The following is a 20640-nucleotide window of genomic DNA, read 5'->3' as shown; positions in this document are numbered from 1 at the left end:
ACTTTCCTAGTCTGTAATGGTCAGCTACTTACTGTGTAAAACCACCGAGCTATTGGGGAGCTCAGATTATCGATAATAAGTGCAGTAGAGTTTTTTCAAATGAATCTTATTTCACGGCCCTGTATACTGTACGGTAATATAATGCTGAAGACAACAGATTATTAAATAACAAAACCAGAAATAGCTGGAAATAAACAATAGGTCATCAATGTGTGAAAGAGAAAAGACACAAAGGTCCTTTGTTAGAATACCCCGAGCTCCAACTAAAGGCCTCCATCTGAAATGTTAACCTGTCCTTTCACTTTAAGAAACTGAGTGGCCAGCCGTGTATCTCCAACATTTTCTCTTTTTACTTCAGATTTCCAGCATTGGCAATTTTTATTCTCAATTTCTTATTTGGTGCTGTTAAAGCCATTCTTGTTATAGGCAGCTCCGGCTAAAACTTCTTTTGCATCTGAACCTAATGTAGTTCCTATCAAGATTACCTACTTTAAACAGCTCAAAGATTTTCCAAGTAAAAGTTCGTATCTTCTCTAAACTGCTCTAGAATGGAAAAAGGGCCAAAAGAAACATGCTCGTTATATTGATAAATCTGCTTAGTCTCATTTAAATAACACAAAACACTGTAATCTACCATTTGGTTCTTTGTAACTTGATCCATTGTACATCTAGAGTCTACTTAAGTTGCATACATTATTCTTATACTAGGGTTAAATCAACTTATCTAGCTGCAACTAACCTAAAAATCAATAAAAACATACGCTATTTTCGACTTATTGGTCGGATTCTGCAGCCCACTAAAGAGGTAGGTAACAACCTGAAAGTGAACACTTGGATTCAATGATCCTTAAATTGTATTTTGAAACTGTTTATATTATATATATATATATATATCAAATTGCAAAAGATTTTCATATGCTTTATAAGCCAAAATGGGGTTCCCAGATCACGTCTTGAATCCCAATATTGAAGGCAGATCTTCTGAGCTCTAGACAGTTTAATGCAGTGGGAGTACGGCACTGCAGTGGATAAGATTGCCTCTAACATTGGGAGCCGGCACTGGTGATCTGCGATTATCCTGGATAGTTGCGGAGCATAGTTTGAAGCTATGAAATGAGCTTGAGGGAAGTCCGAGTAGGCAGTGAAAGATTAAAAAAATATATTTATATATAAATCGGAAATATCATAGAAACATAGGTTAAGTAAGTCAAATATCCTACAGAAAAAGGAGAAACATATTAAGAACTTAAGAAATGGGATGAGTAGACCATTCGGCCCTTCGATACTGCTCCACCATTCCATAAGATCATGGCTGATCTACTTCAACTCCACTTTCTCGCCCTATCCCCATATTCATTTTCATTCCCTTAGAATCCAAAAATCTATCGCTCTCTGTCTTGAATATACTCAACGACTGAGCCTCCACAGCCCTCTGGGGTGGAGAATTCCAAAGACTCACCACCCTCTGAGTGAAGAAATTTCTCCTATTCTCAGTCCTAAATGGCTGACCCCTTATTCTGAGACTGTGACCCATGGTTCTAGACTCCCCAGCCACAGGAAACATCCTCCTAGCATCTACCCTGTCAAGCCCCTTAAGAATGTTACGTTTCAATGACATCACCTCTCATTCTTCTAAACTCTAGGGAATATAAGCCTAGTCTACTCAATCTCTCCTCATAGGACAATCCCTCCATCCCAGGAATCAGTCTAATGAACCTCTGTGGCAGTCCCTCTAAGGCAAGTACAGGAAACTTTGTGATATCCGGCACCGATGTGTTGCCGATCTATCAAAACTACCGGACATACAAAGTTAATGTTGAAGCATACGGAGGTTTTCATCTCCGTATCTGACAACAAACACTGTTGCTTAGCAACAGCTTCTAAAGAGTCGGCTGCAGCTGCAAGCATCTCTAGCTGAAGCTGTTGCTATAGCTACAGACCTTGCAGTGCCTGACTGGGGAAAAAAAAAGAACGAGAACTAAAAAAACTTATAGAAAACGGCTCCTGATTTTTGCCGTTAGATCGAGTATTCCAGACATACAACCTCCGGATAAACCAAAGTTTCCTGTATATCCTTCCTTAGGTAAAGAGACCAAAACTGTACACAGTACTCCAGGTGTGGTCTCTCCAAGTAACTGCAATAAGACTTCTTTACTCTTATACTCCAATCCCTTTGTAATAAAGGCTAACCTACCATTTACTTTCCTAATTGCTTGCTGTACCTGCATGTTAACTTTCTATGATTCGTGTACAAGGACACCCAGGTCCCTCTGAATACCAACATTTCCGAGTCTCTCTCCTTTTTAAAAATATTCTGCTTTTTTACTTTCCTACCAAAGTGGATAGCTTCATATTTCCCAATGTTATATTTCATCTACCACATTTATGGCCATTCACTTAACCTGTCTATATCTCTTTGTAGCCTCTTTGCTTACTTTCCCACTTAACTTTGCATCATCAGTAAACTTGGATACATTAGTCAGTCCCCTTATCTAAGTCATTGATGTAGATTGTGAATAGCGGAGGTCCAAGCACTGATCCTTGCGGTACCCCACCAGTTACAGCCTGCCAACCTAAAAATGACCTGTTTATTCCTACTCTCTGTTTTCTGTCCGTTAATTAATCCTCAATCCATGCCAATATATTACCCCCAACAATCCCAGAAGCCCTAATTTTGTGTAATAACCTCTTGTGTGGCACCTTATTGAATGCTTTTTGAAAATCCAAATGCACCCACATCCACTGGTTCCCCCTTATATACCCTGCTAGTTACAACCTCAATAAACTCTTGACAGATTTGTCAAACACGATTTCCCTTTCATAAAACCGTGTTGACTCTGCCCAATCATAGTCACCTGAACCGGGATGCGACCCGTGTCCTAGCGGAAAGGTTAAATAGGAAGGTGGCAAAGACTTTGGGCTGGATTTTACCAGCCTTGAGGAAGCGGGTTTGGAGACAGGACTGCTGGCAAAATATGAGGAAAATTGGGAATGGGTCCCAACCCCACTCCGAACCATCTTCCCAGGAGGCAGGTCCCCGACTCGTGCAAGGACCCGTCTCCTCGAGGCGGGAAGGGGATTAAAGCTTCCTGACGGCTGCGAACCTCGTCAGGGTCAGCAAGGCGAGCAGTGGGTCTGCGGGCGTGAGAGGGATCGAAATGTCCACTGGAGAGGTGAGTGATGGGTGCAAGTGTGGACAGGTAAGTATGAGAGGTGAGTGTAAAGTGTTGGAAAAAGTTTCCTTACCTTGATTTCTTTCTGCAGGCTTCAACCCTTGGGAATCCAGGAGGTGCCTCATCTCAACGGTAGAGATGACAGAATGGCTGCTGCTTTCTCAGATGCAGCAGCCATTTGCTTTCTGCTGAGGAGAGAGGTCTTGGTGAACCTTCTGTGCAAGAGCTCATCTTAGAACAGAGATCGTCAGTGTTTGATAGCTTCTCAAAGCTGTCAAACGCGGACAATTCATCTGTCAAAACATTTTTCGCCAGATGAAGCGTCATACGCCGACGTCATCCGTCACCGGCTTTCCCTTAATTGGTCAGCTAAGCTCAGGCAGGCTTAACAAGGCCAACCAAGGGAAAATAGCGTGGGTTCATCAGACGTCACTGGGGTGGGACTGAAGCCCGGAAACCAGAAGTCCCGCCTCCAGCACATCTCCAGAAGTAAGATCGCGGCCGTTAAACTAGTAAGATTGGGGGGGGGGGGGGGGGGGAGAGGGATCTACAAGAAATAAAACCAGCCTAAATATAAACAAAACAGGAAAGGAGAGCATAGGAAAGAGTAAAGTAATGGAGGACATTGATGGACAGGGAATAAATGGGGTTATAGAACAGGAGTGTAAAAAGATGGTTAAAAATAAAGTGAAAGGATGAAAGGAATAAAGTGAAACTCATTAAAAATGAGTTAAACTGTACAGCAATACACACAGTGTCCGTAATAAAACAGGGGAGCTGGAGGGAATCATGCGTTGCGAGGAATCAGACATAGGAGGGATTACTGAGACATGCCTACATAAAAATCAGGACTGGGAATTAAACATTGCAGGGTATAACATATTTAGAAAAGATAGAGAGGGGAAAAGGGGAGGTGGAGTAGGTGTACTTATTAGGGATAACATAATGGCAGTAGAAAAAAGTGATGTAGCTATCAGCAAGACAGAAACAGAATCCCTGTGGATAGAGATAAAAGATATTAAAGGATCAATCACACTAATGGGGTAGTCTACAAACCACCTAATAGTGGAAAGGAGGTGGAGGAAAAAATAGGCAAACAAATTATGGAAACGAGTAAAAACATAGAATAATAATCATGGGGGATTTCAACTGCCACGATATTAATTGGACAGAAGAGGTAGGTAAAGGGAATAGAGTTACTACAATGTGTACAGGACTCCTTTCTAACCCAATATATAAAAAGCCCAACAAGGGAGGATATATTATTGGATCTAGTAATGGGGAATGAACCAGAGCAGATAAGAAGGAAAAGTAGGGGAACATCTAGGCAATAGCGACCATACTATAATACGCTTTAAAATAATAATTGAAAAGGACATAAGTATGACAAAGACCAGGGTAATAGATTGGAGAAAAGATGATTGAGGGGCTGAGAATAGAACTTGGGAAAATAAAATGGACAACAATATTGGCAAACAATGACATAGAACAGCAATGGGAAACATTTAAAATGGTGTTCAACAGAGTCAAGGAAAAATATATTCCGCTAAAAAACAAGAACAGGCTAAACACTAATGAGACACCATGGATGAATAAAGCCATAAGGGAAACATTGAGGGTAAGGAAAGAGGCATACATTAAGTACACGGACAGCAGTGGAGAGCATGATAAGGAACAATATGAAGAGATTAGGAGAGAAATTTAAAAAAAAACAATTAGGAAGGCAAAGAGGAACTATGAAACTAAATTATCAAGGAACATTAAAAAAAAGTAAAATATTTTACAGGCGCATCAATAAAAAAAGGAAGGCCGGGATGGGAATAGGGCCACTAAGGGATGGACAGGATAACACCACAGACAGTGATAGAGATGGCAGAAATATTAAATAATTACTTTGCTTCAGTATTTACCAGGGAGATAGAACAGGTGAACATGACATTGGATCATGAGATTAGTAATGAAATAACTGCATTTAAAATATAGATATATATTAAATAAACTAATCAAACGCGAGGAAAAATATCCTGGATTACATCCACGCATTTTAAAAGAATCTAGGGACGAGGTAGCAGAGGCGTTACTACAAATATTTAATAATTCTTTAAAAAAAGGTGTCGTGCCAGAGGACTGGCGGATAGCTAACATAATACTTATATTTAAGAAGGGAGATAGAACATGTCCAGGGAACTATGGACTAATCAGCTTAACATCGGTAGTAAGAAAAATAATGGAATCCCTACTAAAGGAGAAAACAGAAGAACATCTAGCAGCCAAAAATATAATAATGAATAGTCAGCATGGATTTCAAAAGGGAAAGTCTTGCTTGACCAACCTCATTGAATTTTTTGAAGAGGTAACAGAGAGAATAGACAAGGGTAATGCAGTAGATGTAATTTATCTAGATTTTCAAAAGGCCTTCGATAAGGTACCACATAATAGACTAATGAATAAGGTCAGAGAATGCGGAGTCAGGGGACAAGTAGAAGAATGGATAGCTAGCTGGCTTCAAGACAGAAAGCAGAAAGTAGGGGTAAAGGGTAGCTATTCAGAGTAGCAGAAGGTGGGAAGTAGTGTTCCACAAGGATCAGTGCTGGGACCACTGGTGTTCACAATTTATATTAATGGTTTAGATTTTGGAATCAAAAACACAATTTCTAAATTTGCGGATGACACCAAATTGGGGGGGATAGTTAATACTGAAGAGGACTGGAACAAATTACAGGAAGACATTTATAAACTTGCAGAATAGGCATATAATTGGCAAAGGAAATTCAACACAAATGAATGTGAGGTATTACATTTTGGTAGGAAGAATTGGGAGGTCACTTATTACTTGGAGGGTGCAAGCCTGGGTGGGGTAGAGGAGCAAAGGGATCTCAGAGTATAATTACACAAATCACTAAACGTAGCGACACAGGTTAACAAGGCCATAAAAAAGCAAACCAGGCACTAGGGTTTATTTCTAGAGGGATAGAATTGAAAAGTAGTAAAGTTATGCTAAACTTGTATCGAACCTTGGTTAGACCACACTTGAGTACTGCGTACAATTCTGGTCGCCATATTATAAAAAGGATATAGAGGCACTGGAGAGGGTGCAGAGAAGATTTACAAGGATGATATCAGAAATACGAGGGTCAGAGTTTTACAGCACAGAAAGAGGCCCTTCGGCCCATCGTGTCTGCACCGGCCATCAAGCCCTGTCTATTTTAATCCCATTTTCCAGCACTTGGTCTGAAGCCTTGTATGCTATGGCGTTTCAAGTGCTCGTCTAAATGCTTCTTGAATGTTGTGAGGGTTCCTGCCTCTACCACCCTTTCAGGCAGTGAGTTCCAGATTCCAACCACCCTCTGGGTGAAAAAGTTTTTCCTCAAATCCCCTCTAAACCTCCTGCCCCTTACCTTGAAACTATGCCCCCTGGTTATTGACCCCTCTACTAAAGGGAAAAGTTCCTTTCTATCTACCCTATCTATGCCCCTCATAACTTTGCACACCTCAATCAGGTCTCCCCTCAGCCTTCTCTGCTCTAAGGAAAACAACCCCAGCCTGTCCAGTCTCTCTTCATAGCTGAAGCGCTCCAGCCCAGGTAACATCCTAGTGAATCTCCTCTGCACCCTCTCCAATGTAATCACATCCCTCCTATAGTGTGGCGACCAGAACTGCACACAGTATTCCAGCTGTGGCCTAACTAGCGTTTTGTACAGCTCCATCATAACCTCCCTGCTCTTATATTCTATGCCTCAGCTAAAAAAGGCAAGTATCCCATATGCCTTTTTAAACCACTTTATCTACTTGTCCTGCTGCCTTCAGGGATCTATGTACATGTACACCTCTGATCCTCTGTCCTTCCTAGGGTCCTACCATTCATTGTGTATTCCCTTGCCTTGTTAGTCCTCCCAAAATGCATCACCTCACACTTTTCAGGGTTAAATTCCATTTGCCACTGTTCTGCCCATCTAACCATCCCGTCTATATCGTCCTGTAGCCTGAGGCTTCCCTCCTCGCTATTTACCACTCCACCAATTTTCATGTCATCTGCGAACTTACCAATCATACCTCCTACATTCATATCTAAATCATTAATGTACACTACAAACAGCAAAGGACCCAGCACCGATCCCTGCGGTACACCACTGGACACAGGCTTCCAGTTACAAAAACAACCTTTGACCATCACCCTCTGCCTCCTGCCACTAAGCCAATTTTGGATCCAATGTGCCAAATTGCCCTGGATCACATGGGTTTTTACCTTCTTGACCAGTCTCCCATGCAGGGCTTTGTCAAAAGCCTTACTGAAGTCCATGTAGACTACATCAACTGCACTACCCTCATCCACACACCTAGTCACCCCCTCGAAAAATTCAATCAAATTGGTCAGACATGATCTCCCTCTGACAAAGCTATGCTGACTATCCCCGATTAATCCTTGCCTCTCCAAGTGGAGACTAATTCTGTCCCTCAGAATTTTTTCCAATAATTTCCCTACCACTGATGTTAGGCTCACTGGCCTGTAATTCCCTGGTTTATCCCTACTACCCTTCTTGAACAATGGTACTACGTTAGCTGTTTTCCAGTCCTCTGGCACCTCACCTGTGGCCAGAGAGTAGGGTTGCAAAGGGGTGGAAAGTTTCCAGTAAATTTCCGGAAATTTTCCACGGGAAGTTTAGCTTGGGAATTTTGCCCAAAAAAGCACATGCTAGCATAATATTGTTTTTTTTGTATTTATTTCTTTTTTTTTTCCCCCCACAGGTCCTCTTTTAAAATTACTAACAGAGATGGAATCTTAATTATTAAGGAATTTCTTAATCAATATATGTTTATCTTCTTACTTGGCTTGTTTTAATAATTACAAGTTTTGTGTGTGACTGTGAACAAATGTGTCCTGATTGGTTGGATGAGTGGATGAGCGGATGAGCGATTAGCTCCCTCTATTTGTAATATTTGCATATCGAATTGTGATTGGCCTGCAGGCATCTGTAAGACTGCTATAGTTTTTTTAAGATCCAGGTTAGGGGTCCTGAGGGAAGTCATTTTGTTTTCTGCTGATGTTGTGATGATGCAGTAAGTAAATCAGACTTTATACCAAATAAACCAGTTACTTGTTGAACTCTGTTGTCCTTCAATTTAAAATATACAAAATAATACACTATTGGTGATGTAGCGTCGTGTGTGTACAGGTCATGCTTCCATCACATGGAGCATCAGCAAAAATGTACTCACCCTGTTGCAATCGTGCTGATCAACCGCAGTTCGACACAGAGATGAATGCCCTTTATTTCTCTGCATAGAACAATGCCACGTTTACCGTCGGATGTGTGGAAGCATTTTACCCCAGGCATTAAAGATGGAAAGACTGTGTACATGTGCAAACACTGTAGAAATCCATATGTAAAGAATGCCACAAAGATGCAGCAGCATTTATCCAAATGCAACAACTTCACTCAAAGCTCACAGCAGTCAGCCCAGAGTTCCTCTGCTTCCATTCAAGAAGATGATGGTTCTCATTCAGCATCAGGCTCCTTATCATCAGCAACTCCTGGCCCACTTGGAAGGTTCTTTGATACAATGGATAACCATAGCCAGAAGAGTGCAGATGAGTGCCTTGCTCGAGCTGTATATGCAACAGGCTCACCCCTCATACTCACAGCCAATGTGTACTGGAAGAGATTTTTCAATGTTATTCGCCCTGCATACTGTCCTCCCACCAGACATGCTTTGTCTACTTATTTGCTGGAGGCCGAGTCTAACAGAGTCCAAGGAAAGCTCAAAGAAACGATAGCGATAATGATAACGAAGAGCACAGACACGAAGGACAACAGATACACAGGCACATACATTGCTGATGAGCTGAAAGCGGTCATCAACGATCTTGGATCACAAAAGGTCTTTGCAGTAGTTACTGACAATGCTGCGAATATGAAGGCTGCTTGGGCTCAAGTGGAGGAGGCCTACCCTCATATTACGTCTATTGGGTGCGCAGCTCATGGGCTTAACCTGCTCCTCAAGGACATCATGGGTTTGAGAACCATGGAAGCACTGTACAAGAGAGCCAAGCAAGTTGTTAAGTATGTCAGGGGAAAACAGGTAGTTGCAGCAACCTACAACTCCAAGCAAATGACAAAGAACAAGAACACCACACTGAAGCTGCCCAACAACACTAGATGGGGTGGTGTTGTCATAATGTACAACAGCCTTCTGGAGGGTAAGGAGTCGCTGCAAGAAATGGCAATATCCCAGTCTGGGGGTTCAATAAAGTTCAAAATTATAACCTAAATAAAGTTTTGAAAGCCTGTTTTTATTTGTATGGAACAGTATGTCTATTTTGACGACAAAGATAATATAAGGGTCAGAGACAAAAACCAGTGTGCAAAAAAACTCAAAATTCCCATAAATTCCCCAAATTCCCATGGAAAGTTTCCTCTTTTAAAAATTCCCAGAATTTTGCAACCCTACCAGAGAGGTTCTGAAAATTTGTGTCAGAGCCCCTGCAATCTCCTCCCTTGCCTCACACAGCAGCCTGGGATACATCCCATCAGGGCCTGGGGATTTATCCACTATTAACCCGCTAAAACCGCTAGTACCTCCTCCCTCACAATACTAATTTGTTCAAGTATATCACAATCCCCCTGCCTGATTTCTATGCCTACATCGTCCTTCTCCATAGTCAACACAGATGCAAAATATTCATTTAAAACCTCACCCACATCTTCCGGCTCTACACATAGATTGCCACTTTGGTCCCTAATGGGCCCTACTCTTTCCCTGGTTATCCTCTTGCCCTTAATATACTTATAAAACACCTTGGGATTTCCCTTTATTTTGCCGGCCAGTGTTTTTTCATGCCCCCTCTTCGCTCTCCTTAAAAAAAAATTAAAAAAAATTTAAGTACCCCCTGCACTTTCTATACTCCTCTAGGGCTTCCACTGTTTTTAGTCCTTTGTATCTGTCAAAAGCCTCCCTTTTTTTCCTAATCCATTCTTGTATATCCCTTGACATCCAGGGTTCCCTGGGTTTGTTGGTCCCACCCTTGACTTTTACAGGAACATGTTGGCGTTGTACTCTCTCTATTTCCTTTCTGAAAGACTCCCACTGCTCTGATGTGGATTTTCCTACAAGTAGCTGATCCCAGTCCACTTTGGCCAGATCCTGCCTTATCATATTAAAATGGGCCTTCCCCCCATTTAGAACCTTTATTTCCGGTCCATCTTTGTTCTTTTCCATGGCTACCTTAAATCTCACCGAATTATGGTCATGGTCACCAAAATGCTCTCCTAATGACACTTCTACCACTTGCCCGGCTACATTCCCTAGAATTAGGTCCAGTACCGCCCCCTCTCTTATAGGACTTTCTACATGCTGGCTCAAAAAGCTCTCCTGGATGCGCTTTAAGAATTCCACACCCTCTAAGTCTTTCACACTCTGACTATCCCAGTTAATATTGGGGAAATTGAAATCCCCTACTATCATTACCATATTATTTCTACACTTCTGAGATTTGCCTATATATCTGTTCCTCTATCTCCACCTGACTGTTTGGGGGCCTATAGTACACTCCCAGCAAAGTGCTTGCCCCCTTTTTCTTTTTAAGTTCTACCCATATGGCCTCATTAGAGGAACCTGCTAAGATATCATCCCTCCTTACAGCAGTAATTGATTCCTTGATTAATATTGTGACACCCCCATCTGTCTCACCTGAAGATTCTATACCCCGGAATATTGAGCTGCCTGTCCTGCCCCTCCCTCAACCATGTCTCTGTGATAGCAACAATATCATACTCCCATGTGTTCATCAACACCTTCAATTCATCTGCCTTACTTGCAAGGCTCCTTGCATTAAAATGAATGCCATCCAGCCTTGCCATACTCCCTTGTGCCGTTACATATTTGCTCTGCCTTCCAGGCTGATTTGTTTTTTCCTCTATACAGGAAACTTTGTATTATCCAGAGGTTAACTGTCCGGAATGCTCAAGCCACCGGCAAAAATCAGGAGCCGTTTCGTTAGGTTTATTTTTTCGTTGCTTTTTTTTTTCCACCAGTCAGGCTTTGCAAGGTCTCACTGAAGCTGTTGCTAAGCTACAGAGACGCTTGCAAGGTACTGCCGACTGTTTAGAAGCTGTAGGGTTTGTTGCCAGATACGGAGCTCAAAATCTCCGTCTGTTTCAACATTAGTGCTGGTTTGTCCGGCAGTTTTGAGGGGACGCAACAGCTCGGTCCTGTCGGTGCCAGATAACACAAAGTTTCCTGTATTTAGCTGTGCATCAACCCCTACTATAGCTCCACTCCGTATCCCATCCCCCTGCCAAGTTAGTTTAACCCCCCCCAACAGTACTAGCAAACCTCCCCGCAAGGATGTTGGTCCCGTTCCGGTTCAGGTGCAACCCGTCCGACTTGTACAGGTCGCACCTTCCCCAGAAACAGACCCAGTGATCCAGGAAACTAAAGCCCTCCCTCCTGCACCAACTCTTTAGCCACGCATTCATCTGCTCTATCCTCCTATTCCTATACTCACTAGCATGTGGCACTGGGAGTAATCCAGAGATTACAACCTTTGAGGTCCTGCTTTTTAATCTGCTAACTCCCTAAATTCTTGTTGCAGGACCTCATCCCTCTTTCTACCTATGTTGTTCGTACCAATGTGAACCACGACCTCTGACTGATCACCCTCCCCCTTCAGAATGCCCTGCAGCCGTTCAGTCACTTCCTTGACCCTGGCACCAGGGAGGCAACATACCATCCTGGAGTCACGTCTGAGGGTATACCCATCAGGAAAGGATCAACAGACTGGGTCTCTTTTCTCTTGAAAAGAGAAGGCTGAGGGGTGACCTAATAGAGGTCTTTAAAATTATGAAAGCTTTTGATAGAGTAGATACAGAGAGAGTGTTTCTACTTATGGGGAAGAGCATAACTAGAGGCCATCAATATAAGATTGTCACCAAGAAATCAAATAGGAAATTCAGAAGAAACTTCTTTACTCGGAGAGCACTCGCTACCACAGGGAATAGTTGAGGCAAATAGTATAAATGCATTTAAGGGGAGGCTAGATAAGCATATGAGGGAGAAGGGAATAGAGGGTTATGCTGATGGAGTTAGATGAGGAAAGACGTGAGGAGGCTCGAGTGGAGCATAAACGCCGGTATGGACTGGTTGGGCTGAATGGCCTGCTCTGTGCCATATATCCTAGAAAATCATAATTACATAGGATTACATAAGTGCCCTGATACCACATCACCAATAATAGATTCTAGCATTTTCCCTACTACCAATGTCAGGCTAACTGGCCTATAGTTCCCTGTTTTCTCTCTTCCCTCCTTTATTGAATAGTAGGGTTATATTTGCTACCTTCCAATCTGAGCAGACCATTCTAAAATCTAGGGAATTCTGGAAGATCAAAACCAATGCACCCACTATCCCTGTAGCCATTTCTTTTAAAACCCTAGGGTCTAGACCATCCAGTCCAGGGAATTTGTCAGTTTTTAGTCCCATTAATTTCCCCAGCACTATTTCTTTACTAATACTAATTTCTTTAAGTTCCTCATTCTCACTAGACCCTACGTTCCCCACTATTTCCAGAATGTTTTTTGTGTCTTCTACCGTGAAGACAGATACAAAGTATTCACTTAATGGATCTGCCATTTGCTTATTCCCCATTATAATTTTTCCTGTCTCAGCCTGTAAGGAACCCACATTTAATTTAACTAATTTCTTCATTTTTACATACCTATAGAAGCTTTTACCATTTGTTTTTATGTCTCTTGCTAGTTTACTCTCATATTCTATTTTCTCTCTTTACAGTTACTAAAGCAGTTGTAAAATAACAAAGGAAAAACTGAAATATTACTGTACTAGTTTGTGAGGCAATTTGTGAATTCCGCTGGCCCCAACAGGCTTATTTCTTCAACATGCAATCACTGTTATAAAGGAGTTAATTCCAACAATAATCAAACCTCAATTATGCTTGGCACAATCTCCCTGTAGTAAAACCACAGTCACACTGCATCATTGTGGTAAGAAATAGTCTGACACCCAAGATTTCCAGGGTGGCTAGTTTCTTGCCTTCGCCATGGAGACAGAAGGGGAAACAAGCAAAAATAGAAGCTTTGCCCTTCTCAGGCTGGGGAGGAGACTACAGAACAGTCAGTACACTCTACTGTATAGTAAGTTGTTAGTATACAAGATGGATCACATTTTTTCTGAAATAGAAACCATACATCGCTGGTATATTTGAATTACTTGACTACCTGACCACTGCCTAGTGCTCAAATAATAGAGTTCTGTAATTTTTTCACAAACATAACTATAGTTTCTCCCCACTCTCCCAAATCACAAAGATAAATAAACATGTCATCAGGATTTCAATAAAATGTTAATAGCGAGAGTAAAAAAATTTCATGCTATGGTACTAGCATATCCACTTGAACCGTGAAAATCACCCTTCACTGCCAAAAATGTGGACTAAAACTGAGGAGATCATTTTGAGCCGTGTAATACTGGGCTATAGTGAGGGTAGTTATATTTGAGGTGATCAGTATCACACAAAAAGTATATTGGCTTACAGGTGATTTTTTCCCCCTATTGCATTGTTATCAATACACTGAAGTAAGGCTAGTGCCAAAAATGCAACAATTTGCTTTTGTTTTGTTATTTAAGAGAAAAACGATGATTAGAAATAGGGGGTAGTTGTGCAGGCGCAGTTCCAGTGTTTTTTTGGTTGTTCGCTAACTGGGGAAAAGAGATCGCTGCTGCCGAACTGAGCCACGTCAGGAAAAAAAAGAAAAATTTAAAGTTGAATTTGTGTTTCTATCGGTTATGAAACTTGACATTTAAAAAAAAGTTAAATAAAAGTGAAAAATTCAATGCCTTTCTTTTTAAAAAAAATACATATACAGGACATCAAGACTTTAAGGAAGCCTTCCCATCATAGCAGGAATTGCTAAAGTGCCACAATTCAAGCCCCGTTCTTACCTGTGCATTATTATCTCCCGCTTATTATTTTAAAATTAGGCAGATGCTGGTACATATTTACAAATCAACTGGCAGGCTGTAGTTTCCTTTTTTTTTTTTTAAACGTACATATAAATCAAACGCGTACATTCACTTTTCCATCAAAAAGATCCAAATATTTATGAATCTAGTAGTGCTATTTTCATCAACTAAAATGAAGAGTAAAATATTCTAAGACTAATACTGTTTTTTCATCAACAAAATTAAAATTAGAAGTAAATTTATGAAGATTAAAACTACAAGAACAGCACACTTAAGAGTTAAAGATGAGACTAAAAATAAAACCTAAAATTAGTGTGGGAGTAAAACAGCACCAGACAGCAGTCCACAACTTTTGGAACATATGTTGGAAACTGAAACAAATGATTATATTCAGAACTTTCAGCACTCCGTTCTCTCCGATCCAACCCTAACATTGTCATTAAACCTGCCGACAAGGGTGGCGCTGTTGTTGTTTGGCGAACCAACCCCTACTGTGCGGAGGCTGAATGCCAGCTTTCCGACACCTCCTCCTACCTCCCCCTGGACCATGACCCCACTACCGAACATCAAGCCATTGTTTCCAAGACCGTCACTGACCGCATCTCTTCTGGAGATCTTCCCTCCATGGCGGTCAACCTCATAGTCCCCCAATCCCATACAGCCCGCTTCTACCTCCTTCCCAAGATCCACAAACAGGGCTGTCCTGGTAGACCCATTGCTTCAGCCTGTTCTTGCCCCACGGAACTGATTTCTTCCTATCTCGACTCTATTTTTTCTCCCCTTGTCCAGCCTCTTCCCACCTACATTCGCGGTTCTTCCGACGCCCTCCGCCACTTTAACAGTTTCCTGGCCCTAACCATTTCCTTTCACCGTGGACATCCAATCCCTCTACACCTCCATCCCCCACCAGGATGGCCTGAGGGCGCTCCACTTCTTCCTTGAACAGAGGCCCAACCAGTCCACATCCACCACAAGACTCCTCCGCTTGGCTGAACTTGTTCTCACATTGAACAACTTCTCCTTTGACTCCACTCACTTCCTCCAAATTAAAGATGCTGCTATGGGAACTTGCATGGGCCCTAGCTATGCCTACCTTTTCGTGGGATATGTGGAACATTCTTTGTTCCAGTCCTACTCAGGTTCCCTCCCTCACCTCTTTTTCCAATACATTGATGACTGTATTGGTGCCGTTTCCTGCTCTCACCCGAAACTAGGATATTTAATTCACTTTGCTTCCAATTTCCACCCTTCCCTCACCTTCACATAGTCCATCTCCAACTCTTCCCTTCTCTTCCTCGACTTCTGTCTCCATTTCTGGGGATAGGCTATTGACAAACATCCACTATAAGCCCACTGACTCCCACAGCTACCTGGACTAGACTTCCTCCCACCCTGCTTCCTGTAAAGACTCTATTCCATTCTCCCAGTTTCTCTGTCTCCGCCGCATCTGTTCTGACGATGCCACCTTCCATACTAGTGCTTCCGATATGTCTTCCTTTTTCCTCAACCAAGGATTCCCCTCTACTGTGGTTGACATGGCCCTCGACCGTGTCCGTTCCATTTCCAGCACTTCTGCTCTTACCCCTTCCATTCCCTCCCAGAACCACGATAGGGTTCCCCTTGTCCTCACCTTTCACCCCACCAGCCTCCACATTCAACAGATCATCCTCCGCCATCTCCAGTGTGATCCCACCACCAAACATATCTTCCCCCCCCCCCCCCCCCAACCTTTCAGCATTCCAAAGGGATCGCTCCCTCCGCGACACCCTGGTCCACTCCTCTATCACCCCCAACACCCCTTCCCACAGCACTTTCCTGTGCAAGCGTAGGAGATGCAACACCTGCCCTTTTACCTCCTCCTCCCTTCCCACTGTCGAGGGCCCCAAACACTCCTTCCAGGTGAAACAGCGATTTACTTGTATTTCTTGCAATTTAGTATACTGTATTCGTTGCTCATGATGCGGTCTCTAGATTGGGGAGACCAAATGCAGATTGGGTGACTGCTTTGCAGAACATCTCCGTTCAGTCTGTAAGCGTGACCCCGAGCTTCTGGTTGCCTGTCACTTTAATTCTCCGCCCCACACCCACTCTGATCTCTCCATCCTCGGCCTCTTACACTGTTCCAACGAAACTCGATGTAAGCTCGAGGAACAGGACCTCATCTTTCAATTAGGCATTTTACAGCCCTCTGGACTCAACATCGAGTTCAACAATTTCAGACTATAACCTCGGCCCTATATATTATTTTCCTCCTTTTTCTTTCTCACATGGCAGCTGTTGATCATTCTGCCATTGCCTTTTACACCTCATCTAGAGTCATCTTCTGTTTCTTAACTTGTCCCATTACCATCTCCTTTTGCCTTGTACAGGTAGACTACCCTTTATCCAAACTTCCGAAAACCGAAACCCTCTAAAAACCGAAGGTTTTTTCGGTCAGCGTAAGTCGTGCGCACGACATGACCAGAGTGGCGCACAACTTACGCTGAGCAGAGGGTCAGCGTAAGTCGTGCGCACGACCCCCCGGCGGAACCACCTGACTCTCTTCCAAAGGCTCGAAAGCAACGAGAGCTCTGAGCCCGCGGCGGTGCCGGCCCCTATTCCGACCGAGCACGACGACCTGTTGGTGGCAATGCGGAACTTCATTGCATTCCAGGCTAGCAGCGACGGACAAGCCACGACTGCGGACCCCCCCGCGGACCCCCGACCGACCCCCCCCGCGGACCCCCGCCGACCCACCTTCCGAAATCCGAAATTTTCCGAAAACCGAAACACGGCTGGTCCCGAGGTTTTCGGATAAAGGATAGTCTACCTGTACCATCATCCCTTTTGTCTTTTAATCTCTCCTGCCTTCCAGCCTATCACAGACCTTCCTTTTGTTCTTTCCTCCCCTCCTCCCTTTCCCTGCCCCACACTTGCTTAAAAATCTGTTACTTCTCTAACCTTTTCCAGTTCTGCCGAAGGGTCATCGACCTGAAATGTTGGCCACGATTTCCCTGTGAAGGGGGGGATGGCGGCGGGAGCTGGTCAGCGGGTTCCAGTCCCGCTCCAGTCTGCAGCCGCTCTCTGAAAAAGATTTTCCATATATTACCCTTGTTAAGCTCGCCCTGCGGGGTTCCTGGCCAATTAACAGGAAGCGGGTTTGATGACGTCATTTGATAACGCATCATCAGCCGGTTTCCTTAAAGGGAGCTCTCGGCCACATTGAGTTTGACAGTTGTGCTGTCAGTGTGCTGCAGCATTGAGGTGCTGCAAACAAGCACTGCACAAAGGTGCACGTCTGCATCCAGGCAGGTCCTCTTCCCTTCCCATGGGCTGAATAGAGATCTCCCCAGGAGTTCAACGCAGGCTGGTTGCACATTGCACAGGAGGACACAAGCAGGGATGTTGTCAGGAGTCCCTGGCTGCAGTGGTGTAAACCTTTCAATAATCTCAGTAGATCACAAAATGTTAATGCCAAGCCACACTCAACCTCATCCTGCTGTGCCACTCATCACATCCCCATCACTCTGCCTTCCCTACCCTACTCCTGCACATCTTTACTCACACCAACTTACCTTGCACCTCCATCCATCCCTCTCTATCTACATTATCACTTCCCCATCTCATTAGCCACCCCTCACATTCACCCTCATCCTACTGCAAGCATAGCAACTAACAACATACAAGGGTAGGCACTTGAGAGGTGGCTTAGTGAGTTCCAGTGAATGTTGAAACATAACTCCTCCGCTATTGTGATGAGTGTGAAAGGAATGGCTTGGACATTGCATAGGACACAAGCTTTACGGTGCTGGTGTGGGCCTGGCGCATCATGTGGCAGACAGGATGTACAGCGTCAAGTGAAGTAAATCTGGCCATGGTGATGCCATCGCTGGTCTCCCGGGCAGCAATGTTATCAGGTGCTGATGCCCTATGTCCTGTCCAGCATCAGGTGATGGCGGAGAAGGTTGGTGATGTTGGTGTGCCTGGTGATGTTAGTGTTGGGGCTGATCGTGGAAGGATTCAGAGGACCAAGATGAGATTTTTTTCAAGGGCACCGATGTTGCTGCAATAGATGGCAGCTGCAGGTGAGATGACAGAAGCGATCTGTCAATGGCGAGAGAGGCTGTTCCAATGAGGCGCCACTGGATATAGAGTTAGCTCTGAACACTTGCAAGCTAAAGAAATCTCTATATGTCTTACAAATGCAGTAAACAACAGTTTCTGAGCTCGGAAACTAAACAGCTGCAACATGGTATCCTTTATACCACTTCTGCAGCTGTCAGGTTATCAGATAAATCAAAGCAGACTCAACTCATGCCAGGGTGAGCTGGCGTGTTCCCCGAGCAGCGGGTAACCCATGGGGGAGCACGTAAAATTACACGGTAGGCTCAAAATAGCATTAAATTGGCTGTTAACAAGCCATTTAATGATCTCAATTGTCTCCCCCGCCACTTGGTGTCGGGTCAGTTCTGCGCAGACAGACCCGACACCAGGGAGACTCCAGGTTGACAGCGGGTTTCCTTCCCAGTCAATCTTTGCTATTTTGACAGCGGACCCACCTCCAAACCCATACTCTGAGCGCTGGCAAAATTCAGCCCGTTAACTCTGTTTCTCTCTCCACAATGCTGCCTGACCTGCCGAGTGTTTCCAGCATTTTCGGTTGTTATTTTGCTATTGGATTATATTCAGTTGTTATTCAAGCCCCCGTTTTTTGTTTCTCAACATCTCTTGTGGCAAGTTGTGTGAGAATTGAAACAATTAATATTAGAAATGAAAAACCCTGAGAAAACTAGAAAAGGAGGAAAACAAAAACTAATTTAACTAAATTTCCTCTACAGCCAAAACCTGGGTACAAAAAGATTAGACTAAAAGTAGAAATAAATTCCTTCCAAAGGCTACAAACACTGATAAAACTTGGAGTCCACAGATAAGACTAAAATTAAATAATAAATATGAAATATCTGTATGTATCAGAATGCACACACAGCCTCCGCAACCAGATTTATCCATGTACCTGTGTATTTGAAGTTTCTTGTTTAAGTCCAGGGCAGGCCTGATCATACAACTGCTGAAAAACATTAGTGATTTATTACTTCAAACATCTTGTACAGTAGCTATAAACTGTAATGCTAATTTTAAAAAATTTATATCCAACTATTATACATTAAAAATCAGAGTCCGATTAGGCACTCTGCAGCCTTCCGGTCTCAATATCGAGTTCAACAATTTCAGATCATAACCTCGGCCCCCATTTCATTTTCACTTATATTTTTCCACTCCTTTCCTTTCCCCCCCCCCCCCCCTTTCCTTTTGTTTCTCTCTCACACCTGGCAGCTATCTTTTGCCCTGCCAGTACACTTTACACCTAATCACAGCCTATTACCATCTCGTCTAGCTTCTAATCTCTTTTACTTCTTTTGGTTCTTTTATTCTTTTGTCCGATCGCAGCCCTGCCTTTGATCTAGTTCCTTTTCTCTCCAGTTTTGAAGAAGGGTCAAACCCGAAACGTCAACTCAAATTTCTCTCCACGGATGTTGCCTGACTTGCTGAGTTTTTCCAGCATTTTCTGTTGTTATTTCGGATTTCCAACGTCTGCAGTATTTTGCTATCGCACTCACAATAGTATGTTTGGCTTTGAATTCCTCGAATTTCTGCGTATTTATGTGGAAATTGTTCATGATTACTATAAATGTTTTATCCATGTAGTTAATTTTATTTCTTTAAAAAAAAATAGATGAAGTACATGGGGAAGATGTTCCAGATTGAAGGTAGGAGGTATGTTGCAGGTATTACATAGAAACATAGTAGGAGCAGGAGTAGGCCATTCGGCCCTTCGAGCCTGCTCCGCCATTCAACGAGATCATGGCTGATCATCCAAACCCGCACATCTTTGGACTGTGGGAGGAAACCGGAGCACCCGGAGGCAACCCACACAAACACGGGGAGAATGTGCAAACTCCACACAGACAGTCACCCGAGGCCGGATTTGAACCCGGGTCCCTGGTGCTGTGAGGCAACAGTGCTAACCACGATGCCACCGTGTCTGCAGCAGTATCAGAGAATGAGTGGGGCTGTGTTTTCTGCTCAGTGTTTGAGGTGGGAGGATAGCTGATAGGTGTCCTAGAGTATAGCCATACAGGGGACTGGGAGGCCAGGGTTTGCTAACATTGGTAAGGGATACTAAGGGGTGCTTGGAGTGGGAATGGAGTCTTGGAACATGGGATCAGTGGAGGGGAGGCATTGAGGTATGGGAGACATCCTGGCATTTGCGAGAACTAAGAGAGGGATGCTATGGTTTGAAAGTCCTGTGATACAGGAGTAGTCAGGAGTTTTAAGGCCTGGGAGTGTGGGCAGGGCATCAAGGGATCTGGGAGAACTGTGGAGAGGTGCTCCAAGGCATGAAAGCATTTGATACTCCTAGTGTGAAAGGGGCCCCAGAGTATTTGAGTAGTAGGTATCAATGAAAACCATTTGGACTCAGTACATCGGGTATTAGTACACTCGTGAT

The 20640-nt window shown here is 43.5% G+C and overlaps 1 protein-coding gene across 7 annotated transcripts in view; it reads right to left on the bottom strand.

Moving 5' to 3' along the window:
• Nucleotides 1-20640, bottom strand: part of smarca1 (SNF2 related chromatin remodeling ATPase 1) — a 123358-nt gene that overhangs the window by 101370 nt on the left and 1348 nt on the right. For 5 of the 7 annotated variants that reach the window (XM_085999183.1, XM_085999202.1, XM_085999210.1 and 2 more), the window contains exon 2: nucleotides 19147-19200. In XM_085999183.1, coding sequence (XP_085855309.1) covers nucleotides 19147-19200 — 54 coding nt within the window. Of the gene's footprint in view, nucleotides 1-3246; nucleotides 3325-19146; nucleotides 19201-20640 lie in introns of those variants that run through there. The other 2 variants (XM_085999192.1, XM_085999236.1) reach the window with 2 other exon arrangements.

The sequence above is a fragment of the Somniosus microcephalus genome, chromosome 1, assembly GCF_052327205.1.
Source record: "Somniosus microcephalus isolate GS21.2 chromosome 1, FLI_Smic_1.0, whole genome shotgun sequence".
NCBI classification, from domain to species: Eukaryota; Metazoa; Chordata; class Chondrichthyes; order Squaliformes; family Somniosidae; genus Somniosus; species Somniosus microcephalus.
The sequence above is the reverse complement of the archived record's forward strand: the minus strand, read 5'-3'. Positions and strand labels throughout refer to the sequence as shown.